Here is a 14948-nt window from a genome sequence, read left to right as displayed (position 1 = left end):
GGTTAACCAGGCAATTTTATCACTTTACATGGACGCAGACATTTCCACAACTGGCTTATCAGATGCTCTTCTGTGTTTCCTCTTTCAGCCACAAATGAAAATGGCCCTCTGGCCCTGCAGGTTCTTCAGACGTCGTAAGGGCCAATGCTCTCTCAGATCTGCTTGTAACTCAGCCGCTCGGACGGAGCTCCCACCTTCCGTGAACTGCAGGATTACCCCTCACTCAGTCATTACCGGGATAGGTCAGTCAATATAATAGGAGGATCTACTCACAGAGGCACAGAAAGCCGTTACAGTGCCATCACCCAAACTGTATGCACCCGAGTACAATCCTGTCTGTATCGCGTTCTGGACCACAGCATCTCCTACACCGTGTCCCCCGAAGGCTCCCGCCCGCACGGGTGATCCCAGGTACCACTTACGTCGTCTCACGGAGCATCACTGTACTTACTGTAAAAGGCTTTGCAGCACCTTGGTCATCTCTGCTTGAAATAATCTTGGCATTTTTTCTTGTCTCCCTCAAGCGCTCTATTGATGGAGGCTTTATAAATATCACGTAGGGCTTAAATTCGAGGGTCCTTAAATGCTTCACTGTCTGCAAGGAAGAAGATACATTTTTATTTCTTTATAACGTCATGAGTGAATTTTACAATAAAACCAAAGTTTCTTTCAAAGGAGAAAATTCCTTAAAATTATCTAATTAAGGCCAGTTCTTTCAATATATTATTCAATCAGTTGTTGACCATTAAATGTCCTAATTCTATACCCCTGAAAAAATGGTGGAGAATGTAAGTTGCCTTTTAAAATGTTTTGAAATATGTCATAATGAACAGAAGCAGCTAAAAATATCATAAAACTGATTTTTAAATCAAATACTCAAAAGATGCTATGAGTTAACTAACTCTGCACATGAAAGTCTTCCAAACATCCCATCTAAGCCTCTTCCTGATCTCAGGTAGGACTCTGTCATTCTGTCTGTCTCGTTGGCCATTCTGTCCTTTGGAGTGTCCTAAAAGGGCAAGCGTCTGCTTTCCATGAAGCTTGTCAACACTCTCCCACCAAAACATCTTACATAATTTACGCTGTGCTTCTGAGGACTCAGCTGCAGTTGACGGGGAATGGTAAAAGGGTGGGGGTGTATCACCTCTTGCCTGTGCGTCAGCGCCTCCCCAGAATGGGAGTATAAACCATGAACTCCCCCGCAAGGTTACGGCGGGGGTGGGGGCGGGGCCGGAGGCTCTCTCTGTCCGCAGGGCTAGCGAGGCTCTGGGGACTGAGAGCTGGACCCACACTGAGGGAGCGGGACACGACTAGCCCCAGCGCACTGGCAGGGAGATGCTGCACGAGCAGGAGTATCCTACCCGTCGCCGGGGCCTAAGTGAAGGGGGCAGCGGCCCTGCTGATTCTTGGGATGCTTTTACTCCAGGTCCATCCCCCTGAAGAGGAACGAAGGGCTTCTCCAGGCCGTTCCGGCTCCTGGAGGTTGTGCACCCATCAGTGGAGCGAGACTCTGCGGCCTCTGGGTAACAAGGAAAACGCGAGGGGTTGGGTCCCTGCTGGAGGAGATGGGGTTCAAAAAGAACTGAATGGCTTCAGCCACTGGCCTCCTCGGTCCACAGTGTTCACAAGCGGCCCAGCCGGCAGCAGGGATTCGCCCGACAGCTGCAAGAAGACCTCATTCAGCCCCACTCCTGGGAGATGCCCCACAGCTCTGGGTAGGGGGCGCTGTACGCTTCTAGGATGTGCAGAGAATCAAGAGAAAGGGCCAAGACCCAAAGTGTCCATTGTAAAAATTACAGACGCTTATACTTAACACTTAAGAATATGTTATACATGTAGCAACCATTTTTTTTTTTTTTAAAGAAAACGACACAGAAGAAATGTCTAAGAGCCCTTGTACTTGGCAAACACGGAATACAAGCAAGAGTTACACACAGACCTTGTGGCTTCCCCTACTCCTCTTTTCTAACACTATGGGCCTTTTTTTCTTCTCCCTCTCACCAGAGACTTCTCAAATTACACTTAAATGCTTTTGTCATTAGGAAAGCCACAGATATGCCCCAAAGTGAGTAGCCTTCAGATCTGTCCCCCATCCTGAAGGTTCACATGAAGCGTGGTAGCTCGCTGAATGGTGCCTTGTTCACGTACGTGAGGCTGAACATCCAACAAACAAACTTTGTTTTTAGCCAGGACCGACCGCACGGAGTCTATGCTTGTGCCGTAGTAGTTGTTTTTATATTCACCGTACTCAAGAAACCTGCAGGAAATCAGATCTGCATCAGCGCCATTTGTGAATTAATTACAGATACAAGTGGAAAGACATAACTCAAATATATAAAAGATTTTTGCTGAACATGGTTTTTTTTTTACTGTGTTCAGTAAAATAAGTAGGGCCAAGTCCTCCAGAATGTCAATTTTAAAAAATCTTGTATTTTACATTTTCGAATCAGTAACACTTGCTTGTATTACACTTAAGCAGAAAAAAAGTACTTCAGTCCAGCAGTACTCTGTTTTCCATCACCTCTTTTTCAGAACTAATGCAATGCAATAAAACAGTGAATAAGCCAAACAATAGAAACTACTGAAATTTCACTGCACGCTACAGAGTAACCACGCTCAGCTTCAGAACGACAGGAGGAACTGCTTGGTGGCTAATGGAAGCAGGGCAGCCGATTACGTGCTATAAAAACACAATCGCTGTGCCAAACGTGGAAAAAAGCATTTTGATGTTTCAATAAAATCCCCAAATCCTGCATTAAAACACACATTGCTCCCTGATACCCTAAAATATTCCCGCTGAAGCAAATGGAGGACCTGGGGAGGTGGGGGAGTTAGAGCTGGCCAGAGGACATGGTACAAACAAGGTGATGAACAGTATTTTTAATTGTCTGAAGAGCCAGTGAGGGGGAGAGGTGTGCGTGGAAGAGATCGTGGAACTAGGAATCTATTACATCGGTGTTAGTTTTTTAAAGAAAATTCTATTCAAATTCTATGTTGAGATTCAATGAGTGGCGTAGAAAGAGGTCACAATAATATACGAGCAACATTCCCTCATCCTTCAAAATGATTCCTACCCATTTAAATACTTACCAGAAACATAGCAGCTCTAGGTTATTAAAAAATTACAGGTGAAGACTGGTAACACCTACTAATTGAATTATCACCTTTTTATCCATTTCAAATATTATAAAACTTAAAATATATTTCAAATGGAAGGTAACCCTCAGTTGCCTAAAACTGGATACAGAGGCACAGGCTTAAAAATAACCAACAAAAACTCCCACATACTTGTTATTTTGTACATCTGTCTCGAACAAATGCTTGGAAATGAAAATATATTCCACACCATCGCTCTCCTGGCTTCTTCTTGCTCTGGTTGTGTCTGCAATTTAATTAAAAAGAGTTTACAAACGTTTACATCAGCCACCCAGAGGAAGATACTTAAAAAAGAAATCATCATGTATTAAAGTATTTTTCGGGGCGCCTGGGTGGCTCAGTCGGTTAAGCATCTGCTTTCAGCTCAGGTCATGATCCCGGAGTCCCCGGATCTAGTCCCTCATTGGGCTCCCTGCTCAGCAGAGAGCCTGCTTCTCCCTCCGTCCCTCACCCTGCTTGGCGTTCTCTCTCTTGCTCTCTCAGATAAAGAAATAAAGAAAATCTTTAAAAAATAAATTAAATAAATAAATAAATAAATAAATAAATAAAAATGTATTTTTCATAAGCCAGATTTAAAAACTTAGGAAAAAGCAAATTAGCTAATAAAGTGTCATTCAGATTTTCTACTGATTTGAATATAGACTCAAAATTAAATTGCATTGGGTCTGTGCTATTCATTATTTTCAAGGTGCTCTAATATGTTAGATAAAAATGGTATTTTAACCCTTGAGGAAAAACTCCTGGCTTTTGCAGATAATGCTTATCATCATATTTACTGATTGCTGAAACAAGTCTAACGCCTGCTAGGTTGTAAGGTAAGCTCTGAAATTATTTTACTGTCTTCCACACACAGCGCAGAGTATGCCATCAATGTTTTGTTTTACTAACTGACTGAATTCGAAGACCTCTGTGTGCTATTCATTCCTCCTTTGCAAAATTATAAACACCTTCTTAGAATACTACGTTGCCGGTCTGCTACTAAGTTACAATGGAGCAGAAAATACAGGATTAACTATAAAAACATAACCAAACCTAAGGAGTTGCATGCCAACAGGGCAAGTGAAAAACTGACCATAGTTCATCCTTCCTGCAGCTTACAGCTAAAACACTCTGGGCCCAGACAACTATCTCAGCACTCTGAAAATAAATAAAGCAGGTAGACTGTGGAGAGGAATCAACCTGCATGGGGCAGAGTTTTAACTTTTGTTTCTTCTTAGCTTTGCCCTGAGGGTGAGAACATTTACAGAGCAGCATGTGTTCTGGGTGACTCGATTCCAGTAGGAGCCCTTTTTGGTGAAAAGAACCAAGAAAAAACAAAAAAGCCCTTACAAATTGAAGAGTGTGGAGGTAATCCAAGAACACTGGTGAAGAAAATATTCTAATGCTGTGTAGGAACCAAGACCAGCTAAATAACAACCCCACTTGCGGTTCAGACTCAAGCTAACACTGTTTTCAGACGTGGACTGAGATTAGAACACACAAGTCTCAGCCTAGCCTGTGAATAACAGCAGCACAGAACACCCCCAAACCAACGTAGAAAAGGCTTAGAGAACTGAGCTGTGAACTCGGCACACCAGTATCAGACTCTCCCCTGAACCACGTGACAGGGAAGACCCAAACCAGTGTAGCAAAAACTTAAGAGAACTGAACTGAGATTGAAACAACTCAGAAAATGAGACAGAAGTTAAGGTGTAAACATAAAAGGGTGATTACTTCCTAAAGTGAAAACATTCTCCAGACTGTTCACACCCCTCCACAATCTTCCTGCTTTACTCATTTTCAAAGTGCTCAGATAGCTGTCTGGGGCCCACAGTTTCTAGTTGTAATCAGCAGTAAGGATGGGCTATAACCAGGTTTCACTTGCCGCATTGGCACTGCAACTCCTCATGGTTTTTGTTTGTTTTTAAAGTTAATCCTGTATTTTCTAATCCAGTGTAAGCAGGACCTAGAGTTTATACAACAGTGCATTCGTAATATCCACAATGCAATTTAAAATTATTCAGAATACAAGAACTAAGAAATTATGACCAATTCTCAAGAGGAAAATGGTAGATGGCAACTCTGAATGACCCAGAAGTTAGAACTACCAGACAAAGAATTTAAGGCAACTATTTATAACTGTGTTTTAGAAAGTAAAGGAAAACACATCTGAAATGAATGAAAATATGAATTCTCAGAGAAATGGAAACTATAAAGAAGAACCAAATGGAAATTTTAGAACGGAAATATACTATATCTAACAGAAACAAGTTGCTAGATGGGCTAGGCAGCAGAATGGAGAAGACAGAGAAAAAAGCCAATGAACTAGAAGGTAGACCAATGGAAATCATAAAATCGGAGCAACAAAGAAAAAAAAAAGATTGAAAAGATATAAATGGAGCCTGAGGGACCTGTGTAATATATATGTAATTTGGATGCTAGAGGAGATGAAAAGATATTGAAGCACAAAAAAAAAAAAATGTATTTGAAGAAATAATGGCCCTAAGCTGCTAAAATTTGGTGAAAGACAAACATTTTACAAATTTCAGAAGCTCAACAAATCTCAAATAGGATAAATTGAGAGAAAAATCATGCCTAGACACGTCAGAACCAGAGTACTAACAGCCAAAGATAAAGAAAAAAACCTTAAAAGCATCTAGTTAAAACCAATACAGTACACATGAGGAATAATGATTTCAATGACTACAGATTTATTATAAATCGTAAAAACAAGAACTCAATGAAATTAATTATCTAGACTTGAAGTACTGAAAGAAAAGAACTTCACCTAAAATATCCTTCAAGAGAAAAAGGCAAACCGAACACCTTCTCAGTAGAAGAGAGACTAAGAGAATTCATCAGCATATCTGTTCTAAAAGAATATTCAAGGAAGTTTTTAAGCTAAAAGGAAATGTTAAGAAGGAAATTTATATCTTCAAGGAACGAAGAAAGAGCAACAGAAAGAACAGCTGAATAGAAACAGAAGTCTGTTTTCTTCTCTTACATTCCTTAAACATACACACACATATATAAATAACTGATTTAAAAGTTATAATATCTGGTAGAGTTTTCAATGTACGCAGACACACGCATTTGTCATCTAGCACAAAAAGGACTAGGACAAAAAGGGATTTAAATGACTGCAAGGTTTCTATATATTACGTGAAATGGCATGAAGCTAACTCTAAGTAGACTGTGAATGGTTAGACATGAAGCATGTCGTAACCCCTAGAGCAACCAGTAACAAGTAAGGCAAAGACATATAAGCAGAGAGCCAATAGATAAATTGAAATGGAACACTAATAAATATTCAAATAGTAATAATAAAAGAAATAAAAAGCAAAAAAAAATCGGGATACACAGAAAAACATAAAAGTATCTTAAATTTAATCATTTCCACAATTCAATAAATGTTAATTGATTTATATACTCCAATAAAAGGCAGAGAGAGAATGGGTGAAGAAGCAAGGCCCTGGTACAGGCTGTCTGTAAGTTTATAAGAAAGACACATTAAATATAAAGACACAGATAAGTTGAAAGTGAACAGATGGAAGACTATGTGTACCATGTAATCAGTAAGCATAAGGCAGCTAAAGTGTCTACTTTAGTATCAGACAAAAGACACTTTAAGAAAAAGAGTATGACCAGAGATAAAGAAGAATGTTTCATAATGATAAAAGAGAAACTTATAACAATTATAAATTTGTACGCACATAATAACAAAACTTTAAAATACATGAAGCAAAAATTGGCTGAGTTGAAATAGAGAAATGGACAAATTCACAATCAGAATAGGTTTTACCACCTCTCAACAACTGATAGAGCTGGACAAAATGCCAGTAAGACACGGGATCTACACGCCACCACCACCGTCAGGGGTCTAATTAATACCTGTGTAATGCGACATCCAGTAACTGCAAAATACACATGATGTGTTTGTCAAAGGGAGATCATATGCTGGCCCATAAAAAGTCCCAATAAATTTAAAAGAAGCCAAATCATAAAGAGTCAATTCTCTATAAACCATATAATGAAAAACCAAAAATAAGATATCTAGGAAAACCTCAAATATCTGAAAATTAAATAACACACTTGCAAATATTATGATTCAAAAATGAAACACCAGAAGTGAGCAAAGACTGTGAAGCACATGACAAGGAAAATACAACCTACCAAAGCTAGGGGATAGAACACAGGGCACAGCAGGAAACATATCTTTACGTACTTCTGTTAGAAAAGAAGATCTAAAATCAGTGACTGAAAGTTCATTTTAAACACTGCTAGAAAGAAAAGATCAAAGTAAACCCAAGCCAAGGAGAAGAAAATAATAAACAGAAATTAACAAAATAGAAAAAAAGGAAAAAAAAAACCAAAATTTAAAATCTAATTACAGTGATTAAGAGAACAAAAATCGCCAATATAAATAATGAAAAAGGAGTTATTATCAGAGATCCTATGGACATTAAAAAGGATTAGAGAATATTACGCACCACTTTATGCCAACATCTTTGACAATTTAGACGACACGGAAAAATTTCTTCAAAGTATAAAGAACCAAAATTGAAACAAAAGGAAACAATACTTGAGCACCCCTGTATCTACTGCATGAATCTATTTTTTAAAGATTTTATTTACTTATTTGAGAGAGAGAGAGAGAGCACAAACAAGCAGGGGGCGGGCCAGAGGGGGAAGCAGACTACCTGCTGAGCAGGGAGCCCGACATGGGGCTCGATTCCAGGACCCCAGGATCAGGACCTGAGCCACAGGCAGATGCTTAACCGACTGAGCAACCCAGGTGCCCCTAAATATATCTGGTTTTTAAAACCTTCCCCAAAAGAGTACAGGCCTAGATGGCTGATGAAGTCTGTCCATCATTCAGAATGAAATCACACAAATCCTACATCAACATATTTTTTGCATAAACAGGAATCACTACTTAATTCACTTTATGATAGTATAACCCTAATAGTAAAATCAAACAAAGACATTAAAAATATTACAGACCAATATCCCTCGTAAATTTAGATGCAAAAGTTCTTAACAAAAATATTAGCAAGTTAAATTCAACAATACACTTTCAAAAAAGATACCAGATCATGACCAAGTAGACTTTATCTCATGAATGAGAGGTTGGCCAAACATTTGAAAATCAATGGAATTCACATTAATAGAATCAAGGATAATACATGATCATTTCAATGTATCTAGAAAGAGCATTAGAAAAAATTTCAACACCCATTCATGACAAAAAGTCTCAGCAAACTAGGTATCACAGAGAATAATGCTTTCAAACAAATAATGGGGCATCGATGAGTCAACATCATACTTAATGGTAAAAGATGGGAGTTATATTCCCTTGAGATCAGAAACAAGGCAAGTCTGCTAAATAACATGAAAAAAGAACTTGAAATGGATCAAGACCTAAATGTTAAATGTAAAACTATAAAACTTCTGGAAAAAGCAGAGGATTTTTAGACAGAGCACCAAAAGCACAAAACATAAAATAATAAATTAGACTTTGTCAAAATTAAAAACTTTTGGTTTTTGAAAAACAACATTAAGAAAATGAAAAGACAGGATGCCTGGGTGGCTCAGTTGGTTAAGCATCTCATTCTTGATATCAGCTCAGGTCATGATCTCAGGGTCCTGAGACTGGGTCCTGCATTGGGCTCTATGCCAGGTGCGGAGCCTGCTTAAGATTCTTTCTCTCCCTCTGCCCCTCCCCCACCTTGTGCTCACTCTCAAAAAAAAAAAAGGCAATCCACAGACTGGGAAGAATATATGAATAACACACTTATCATATAAAAGACAGATCCAGAATATATAAAGAATTCTCAAAACTCAGACAACAGAATTTTTAAAAATGGGCAAAATATCTGAATAGACACTTTACCAAAAGAGATGATGCATAAATGAGTGTGTCCACGAAATGCTGTTCAACCTTATTAGTCATTAGTTAAATGCAAATTGAAGTACAATGAGATACCACTACACACATAGAGGCATACCTAGCTTTATTGTGCTTTGCTTTATTGGGCTTCACAGACACTGCTTTTGGTTGTTTTGTTTTTAAAACAAATTGAAGATTTGTGGCAAGTCTATCAGTGCCATTTTTCCAACAGTATTTGCTCACTTTATGTCTCTGTGTCACATTTGGTAATTCTCGTGGTGTCTCCAACTTTTTTATTATTGTATCTGTTATGGTATCTGTGATCAGTGATCTTTGATGTTACTATTGTAGCTGTTTGGGGTGCCATGAACTTTCCTCACATAAGATAGTGAACTTAATCAACAAATGTGTGTGCTCGGACTGCTCCAGTGACTGGCCATTTCCCCAATCTCTCCCCCTTTCCTCAGGCCTCCCCATTCCCTGAGACACAACAATATTGAAATTAGGCCAATTCAAAACCTTACAACGGCTTCTAAGTGTTCAAGTGAAAGGAAGAGTCCCACCTTCTCACTTTAAGTCAAAAGCTAGACGTGATTAAGCTTAGTGAGGAAGGCATGTGCAAACCTGAAACTGGCTGAAAGCTCTTGCACCAGTCGACTTGTGAATGCAAAGAAAAATTCTCGAAGGAAATTCAAAGCGCTACTTCAGTGAATGCACGGATGATAAGAAAGTGAAACAGTCTTATTGTTGATATGGAGAAAGTCTGAGTGGTCTGGAGAGAAGATTGCACCAGCCGTGACGTTCTCCTAAGCCAAAGCCTGATGCAGAGCAAGGCCCCGACTCTCTTCAGTTCTATGAAGGCTGAGAGAGGTGAGGAAGCTGCAGAAGAAAAGCTGGAAGCTAGCAGAGGTGGGTCCATGAGGTTTAAGGAAAGAGGCCGTGTCCATAACAGAATAGCACAAGGTGAAGCAGCAAGTGCTGGAGTAGAAGCTAGAGCAAGCTCTCCAGAAGATCCAGCCAAGACCATTAATGCAGGTGGCTACACTAAGCAGATTTCCACTTAAATGAAATAGCCTTATGTTGGAAGACAACGCCATCCAGGACTTATAGCTAGAAGTCAACGCCTTGCTTCAAGCTTCAAAGGACAGTCTGGCTTGTTAGGGGCGAATGCAGCTGATGACTTTAGGTTGAAGCCAGTGCTCACTGACTGTTCCGAAAATCCCAGTGCCCTTAAGAATTATACTAAATCTACTCTGTCTATGCCGTGTACATGGAACGACAAAGCCACGATGACAGCACATCTATTTACAACATGGTTTACTGGATAGTTTAAGCCCACTGTTCAAACCTAGTGCTCTGAAAGATTCCTTTTAAAATACGACTGCTCATTGACAATGCGCCTTGTCACCCAAGAGCTCTGATGGAGAGTATGGTACAACAAGATTGTTATTTTCATGCCTGCTAACAACATCCATTCTGCAGCCCATGGATCAAGGAATAATTGTGGCTTTCAATTCTTATTATTTAAGAAATACATTTCTGTAAGGCTATGGTTGCCACAGATAGTGATTCCTGGATCTGGGCAAAGAAAATTGAAAACTGACTTATGGAAAGAAAACTTTACTTTGGAAAGGATTCACCATTCTAGATGTCCTTAAGAACATTTATGATTCATGGGAAGACATCAAAATATCAACATTAACAGTTTGGAAGAAGTTGACTCCAGTCCTCATGGATGACTGTGAGGGGTTCAAGCCCCAAGTGGAGGAAGTCACCGCAGATGTGGTGGAAACAGCACAAAAATTAGAATTAGAAGCGGAGCCTGGAGATGGGAATTACTGCCATCTTGTGATAAAATTTTAACGGATAAAGAGATGCATCTTACGGATGAGCAAAGAAAGTGGCTTCTTGAGGTGGTGAAGAATCTCTGAAGATTGTTGAGATGACCAAAGAGATTTAGAGTATTACATTAACTGAGCTGATAAAGAAGCACAATGTTTGAGAGGACTGCGTCCAATTTTGGGAGAAGCTCTATGGGTAAAATGCTATCAAACAGCACTGCATGCTACAGAGAAATAGTTCATGAACGGAGAGTCCACTGATGCACCGAACCTCATTACTGTCTTACTTTAAGAAGTTCCCATAGTCACCCCGCCTTCAGCAACCAGCACCCTGGGCAGTCAGTGGCCAACCACCTCAAGACAAGACCCTCCCCCAGCAAAAATATGACGACTCACTGAAAGCTGAGATGATGGTCAGCACTGTTTAACAATGAAGTATTTTAAAATTAAGGTAAGCACATTGTTGTTTCAGACATAATACTATTGCACACATGAGACTACAGCATAAGCATAAATACTATTTCTTTTAGGAATAATTTTTATATGTACTGGGAAACCCAGAAATTCATTTGAGCTGCTTCACTGCCGTATTCGCTTTATTGTGGTGGCCTGGAACTGAACCGTAATATCCCTGAGACAGGTCTGTATGACACGGAGATAAACTTAAAGGGCTCACTACATCAATGGTCGGCAAAGCTGTGCAGCACCTAGATCTTGCATACACGGCTGGTGGGTTGGAAGATGGTATGACCATTTTGGAAAATGGTTTGGTAGGTTCTTAAATACGATCGGCCATTCCATTATGACTTATTTACCCAACAGAAACAAAAACATATGTTCATCAGACTATTTAGCTTATAGGTTTATCTGTAAAAACGAAACATGGGGGGGGGAGCCCCCAAGTATCCATCAGCAGGGAAATGGATGGCTAAATAAATTATAGTATTTCCGTACAGTGGAATACCACTGAGCACTGAAAAGGGATGAATTGTTGCTCGTGAAACAACCTCGGTGAATCTTAAACTCATGCTGGGTGAAGTAAGCCAGGCAAAAAGAATTTGGGAACATACTGTATAATTTTATCTATATAAAGTGCTAGATGATTCAAACTAATCTATAGTTTCAGAAGGTAGATCCATGGCTGCCCAAGGCCAGGGGGAGAAGGATGGATTACAAAAGGCATGCGGAGATTTTCTGGAGACGGAAATGTTCGGTATGTTGACTGTGGTGATGATTTCATGTGGGTCTACATACGTTAACATTGATCTAATTGTACATGTGAAGTATGTGCGGCTTATTTACTTCAATTATATCTCAATAAAAGGAAAACTGTGGGAAGTGAGAAAAAAGTAACCCAATACAAGAAGTAACAGATTTATAAAACCCGATTAATTTAAATTATATGAACAATTTTAGTTGGACTTCTATTTAGTTACCAAGCATATTTTAATACGATAGTCAGATCTCCTGGAACTGTTTTTTGTATTTCAACTGGTAAAGCACCAAGAAGGTATGCTATTTTTTATGAGGTGTCACACCTTTTGCAGGAATACCATGAAATACTAATAAATTTAATTCTATCATAAAAGCTAAGAATGAATTTCACAACAGAAATAGAATCTGTTAAGTGTATATAACGTAATACACATCTGAGAGTTAGAAAGATAGTAAAATTGGTATGATGCCCTGCTTTGGAATTTAGGGTTAATATTCAACAGTTTCATTTTTGTTAACTGCTGTTCCTTTACCAAATAGTAAGCTTCATAAAAATGTATTGTTGAAAAATCAAAATTGAGAATTTTATGTGCATTAATTTGTCTCTGACGAACTGAGAAAAAGTTATTTTTATTCACTCTGAAAATGCAGCACAGTTGTAAGGATCACCGCCCTGACGTGTGGAGTCCCCGGGAAGGTTAAAAGTAGAACCACACAAGCCAACAAGACATTTGTGGCGCTGCCAAACACATTTAAAAGTGAACATATCTACACTCAGAGTGTCTGCTTATCGGGAGCACCCCAAATTATCCAGGCCTGATATAACTTTACCACTGAAGAATTTTAGTGTTAATCACAGTGAGGGACCACAGGAATCACACAAACTCATTCACGGTGAGGAATCCTGAATAAGGGATCCGGAAATTCTTGAAAAGGGAATTCAAAGGGAAAGATGGACATATTAACCACAATGTAGGCCACCACTCACTACAGTTCACTGTCTGAGTACCCCCTTTGTTGACAGTGTAAGACAAACACCGAACAAATACGAGACCAACTCCAAACTCGACCCTCTTCCCCTGCTTCAACAAAATTCCCAAATAACTGCCATGGTGAGACAAGAAAAAAAAAAATTTTTTTTTAAATTGGTACCCTAGTTCTTACATATATATTTTAGAAATCTCAACTGAGGTTTTCTATGGACAAAGAAGTGTTACAGAACATGAGTTCCCTGAAACCTATGAAAACATAGAACTATGATATATGCCTTCACGAGAAACCACAAAGTGATTAACAGGTGTGGTTGACGATGAGTGCCCGAATTCCAGACTAGACTTTGGAATCCATCAAGTCTTTGACATCGACTGCAATACAGTTTGTTAACTACTTTATTTTAATTTCCTGAGACAGCCTTTCGAAAGGCTGGTTATATTACTAGTCATTTCAATGTGCTGATGGCCACCTGGAGCCTCACCGCAGTGTCGATGCTGCTCACTGAGGCTGGGATTTGCCACAAAGAAGCAAACGAGCAGAAAACAGGCCTCGGCCACCACCTTCTTTAAAAGCAACTCGGAATGTTTAATGTGGTGACGTCGGTATTTTGTAAAGATCGTCTAATCTGTTCTGCCATTGTAGCCCGAGGGCGGCAGTATTTACCTCACTTAGCATCCCTTTAAATTGTTTTTAAATTGCAATAATTATAGATTCGCAGTAAGTTGCAAAAACAGCCTAGAGAAGATCCCCTGTAACGATCACCCCGCTTTCTCCAATAAAGGAAGGCGTTCAACTTCCGTAACTGCAGTGCTGTCGAGCCTGGCAAAACGACATCTGCGAACCACAGTGAGCTAAAGTACCAAGTATTTCTTTTTAACGTACAGAGAAGTTCACACATAAGCTTAATGAGTTTTCACAGTTCGGAAAACGCCCGTGAGAGCAGCGCTCGGCCACGGAACGGGACATTTCCAGCACTCCAGAACACCCTTCCAACCCACCTCCTCAAGATTTCTAAGAGCGCACGCTAGCACTGCTTTTACTGTATTTGTAAAAATGACTCCTACCGCATATTCTCTTTTGTGTCTGCCTCTGCTCGCTGAACATGTTTGGGGGATTCATTTGTGTGGCTGTGTTGCAGTGGCAAACCGTGCATTGCCGTCTTCCGCTGTGTGAACATAGCATCACGGTACCTCTCCAGTCTCCTCCTGCTGGGCATTTGGGTCGTTTCCAGTTTGAAGCTCTTGCGCATCATGTTTCTAAGACTACCCGAGGGCATGCTGTGTGCGTCTCTGGTGGCTGCGTACTAGGAGTGGAACCGCGGGGTCGTGGGGTCGATGTTGGCTCAGCCTTAACAGACACTGCCACTTAGTTTTCCAAAGTGGGTGAAATTAATTTACACTCCCACCAGCAATGTGTGAGAGTTCCATTGCTCCCCATTGTTTTCCACTTACCCATTCTGGTGGAGATTTAGTAGTACATTTTGGGGAAAGATTTAGAGTTAAACATAGAACAGAATACTGGTCGAATAATCAAAGCAATATTTTTTCTCTAGATAATCAAGACTCTACCTGGAGTATTTTACAAAGCAAAACAATCTCAAATTCCAACACTGTTCTTAAAATATATTCTTCTGTAATTAATTAAATCACCCGGAGTTCATGCTATGGCTGTTATTTTCCAAAGATGTGCAGTGTTATGAGTCACTTGGGATATATAAAATAGACTTTCAGGCATTCTGTCAGGTTTCCCGAAGGAGAATCTCTTTGGAAAGGCCTTGGAATCTTTTCCTAAGAAGCCCAAGAGATTTTTATCATCAGGCAAGTCTGGAAAACACTGCTCTGTGGGGATTCTCTGACATTAACACCTGTTTAAAA

The 14948-nt window shown here is 39.7% G+C and overlaps 1 protein-coding gene and 1 long non-coding RNA gene across 6 annotated transcripts in view; one reads left to right on the top strand and one right to left on the bottom strand.

Annotated features, from left to right (window-relative positions):
• Window positions 1-8933, top strand: part of LOC113244256 (uncharacterized) — a 73722-nt gene extending 64789 nt beyond the window's left edge. For 2 of the 3 annotated variants that reach the window (XR_006408150.3, XR_006408152.3), the window contains one exon: window positions 89-8933. This is a non-coding gene — a long non-coding RNA (uncharacterized LOC113244256). The remainder of the gene's footprint in view (window positions 1-88) is intronic. The other variant, XR_003312337.4, reaches the window with a different exon arrangement.
• Window positions 1-14948, bottom strand: part of MPP7 (MAGUK p55 scaffold protein 7) — a 283281-nt gene that overhangs the window by 2880 nt on the left and 265453 nt on the right. For all 3 annotated transcript variants that reach the window (XM_057304655.1, XM_057304654.1, XM_044378520.3), the window contains 3 exons: window positions 3289-3382; window positions 2149-2257; window positions 452-595 (listed from right to left, as the gene is read on the bottom strand). In XM_057304655.1, coding sequence (XP_057160638.1) covers window positions 452-595; window positions 2149-2257; window positions 3289-3382 — 347 coding nt within the window. The remainder of the gene's footprint in view (window positions 1-451; window positions 596-2148; window positions 2258-3288; window positions 3383-14948) is intronic.

The sequence above is a fragment of the Ursus arctos genome, unplaced genomic scaffold, assembly GCF_023065955.2.
Source record: "Ursus arctos isolate Adak ecotype North America unplaced genomic scaffold, UrsArc2.0 scaffold_30, whole genome shotgun sequence".
Classification (NCBI taxonomy): domain Eukaryota; kingdom Metazoa; phylum Chordata; class Mammalia; order Carnivora; family Ursidae; genus Ursus; species Ursus arctos.
Note: the sequence above shows the minus strand (reverse complement) of the source record. Positions and strands in the feature narration are given on the sequence as shown.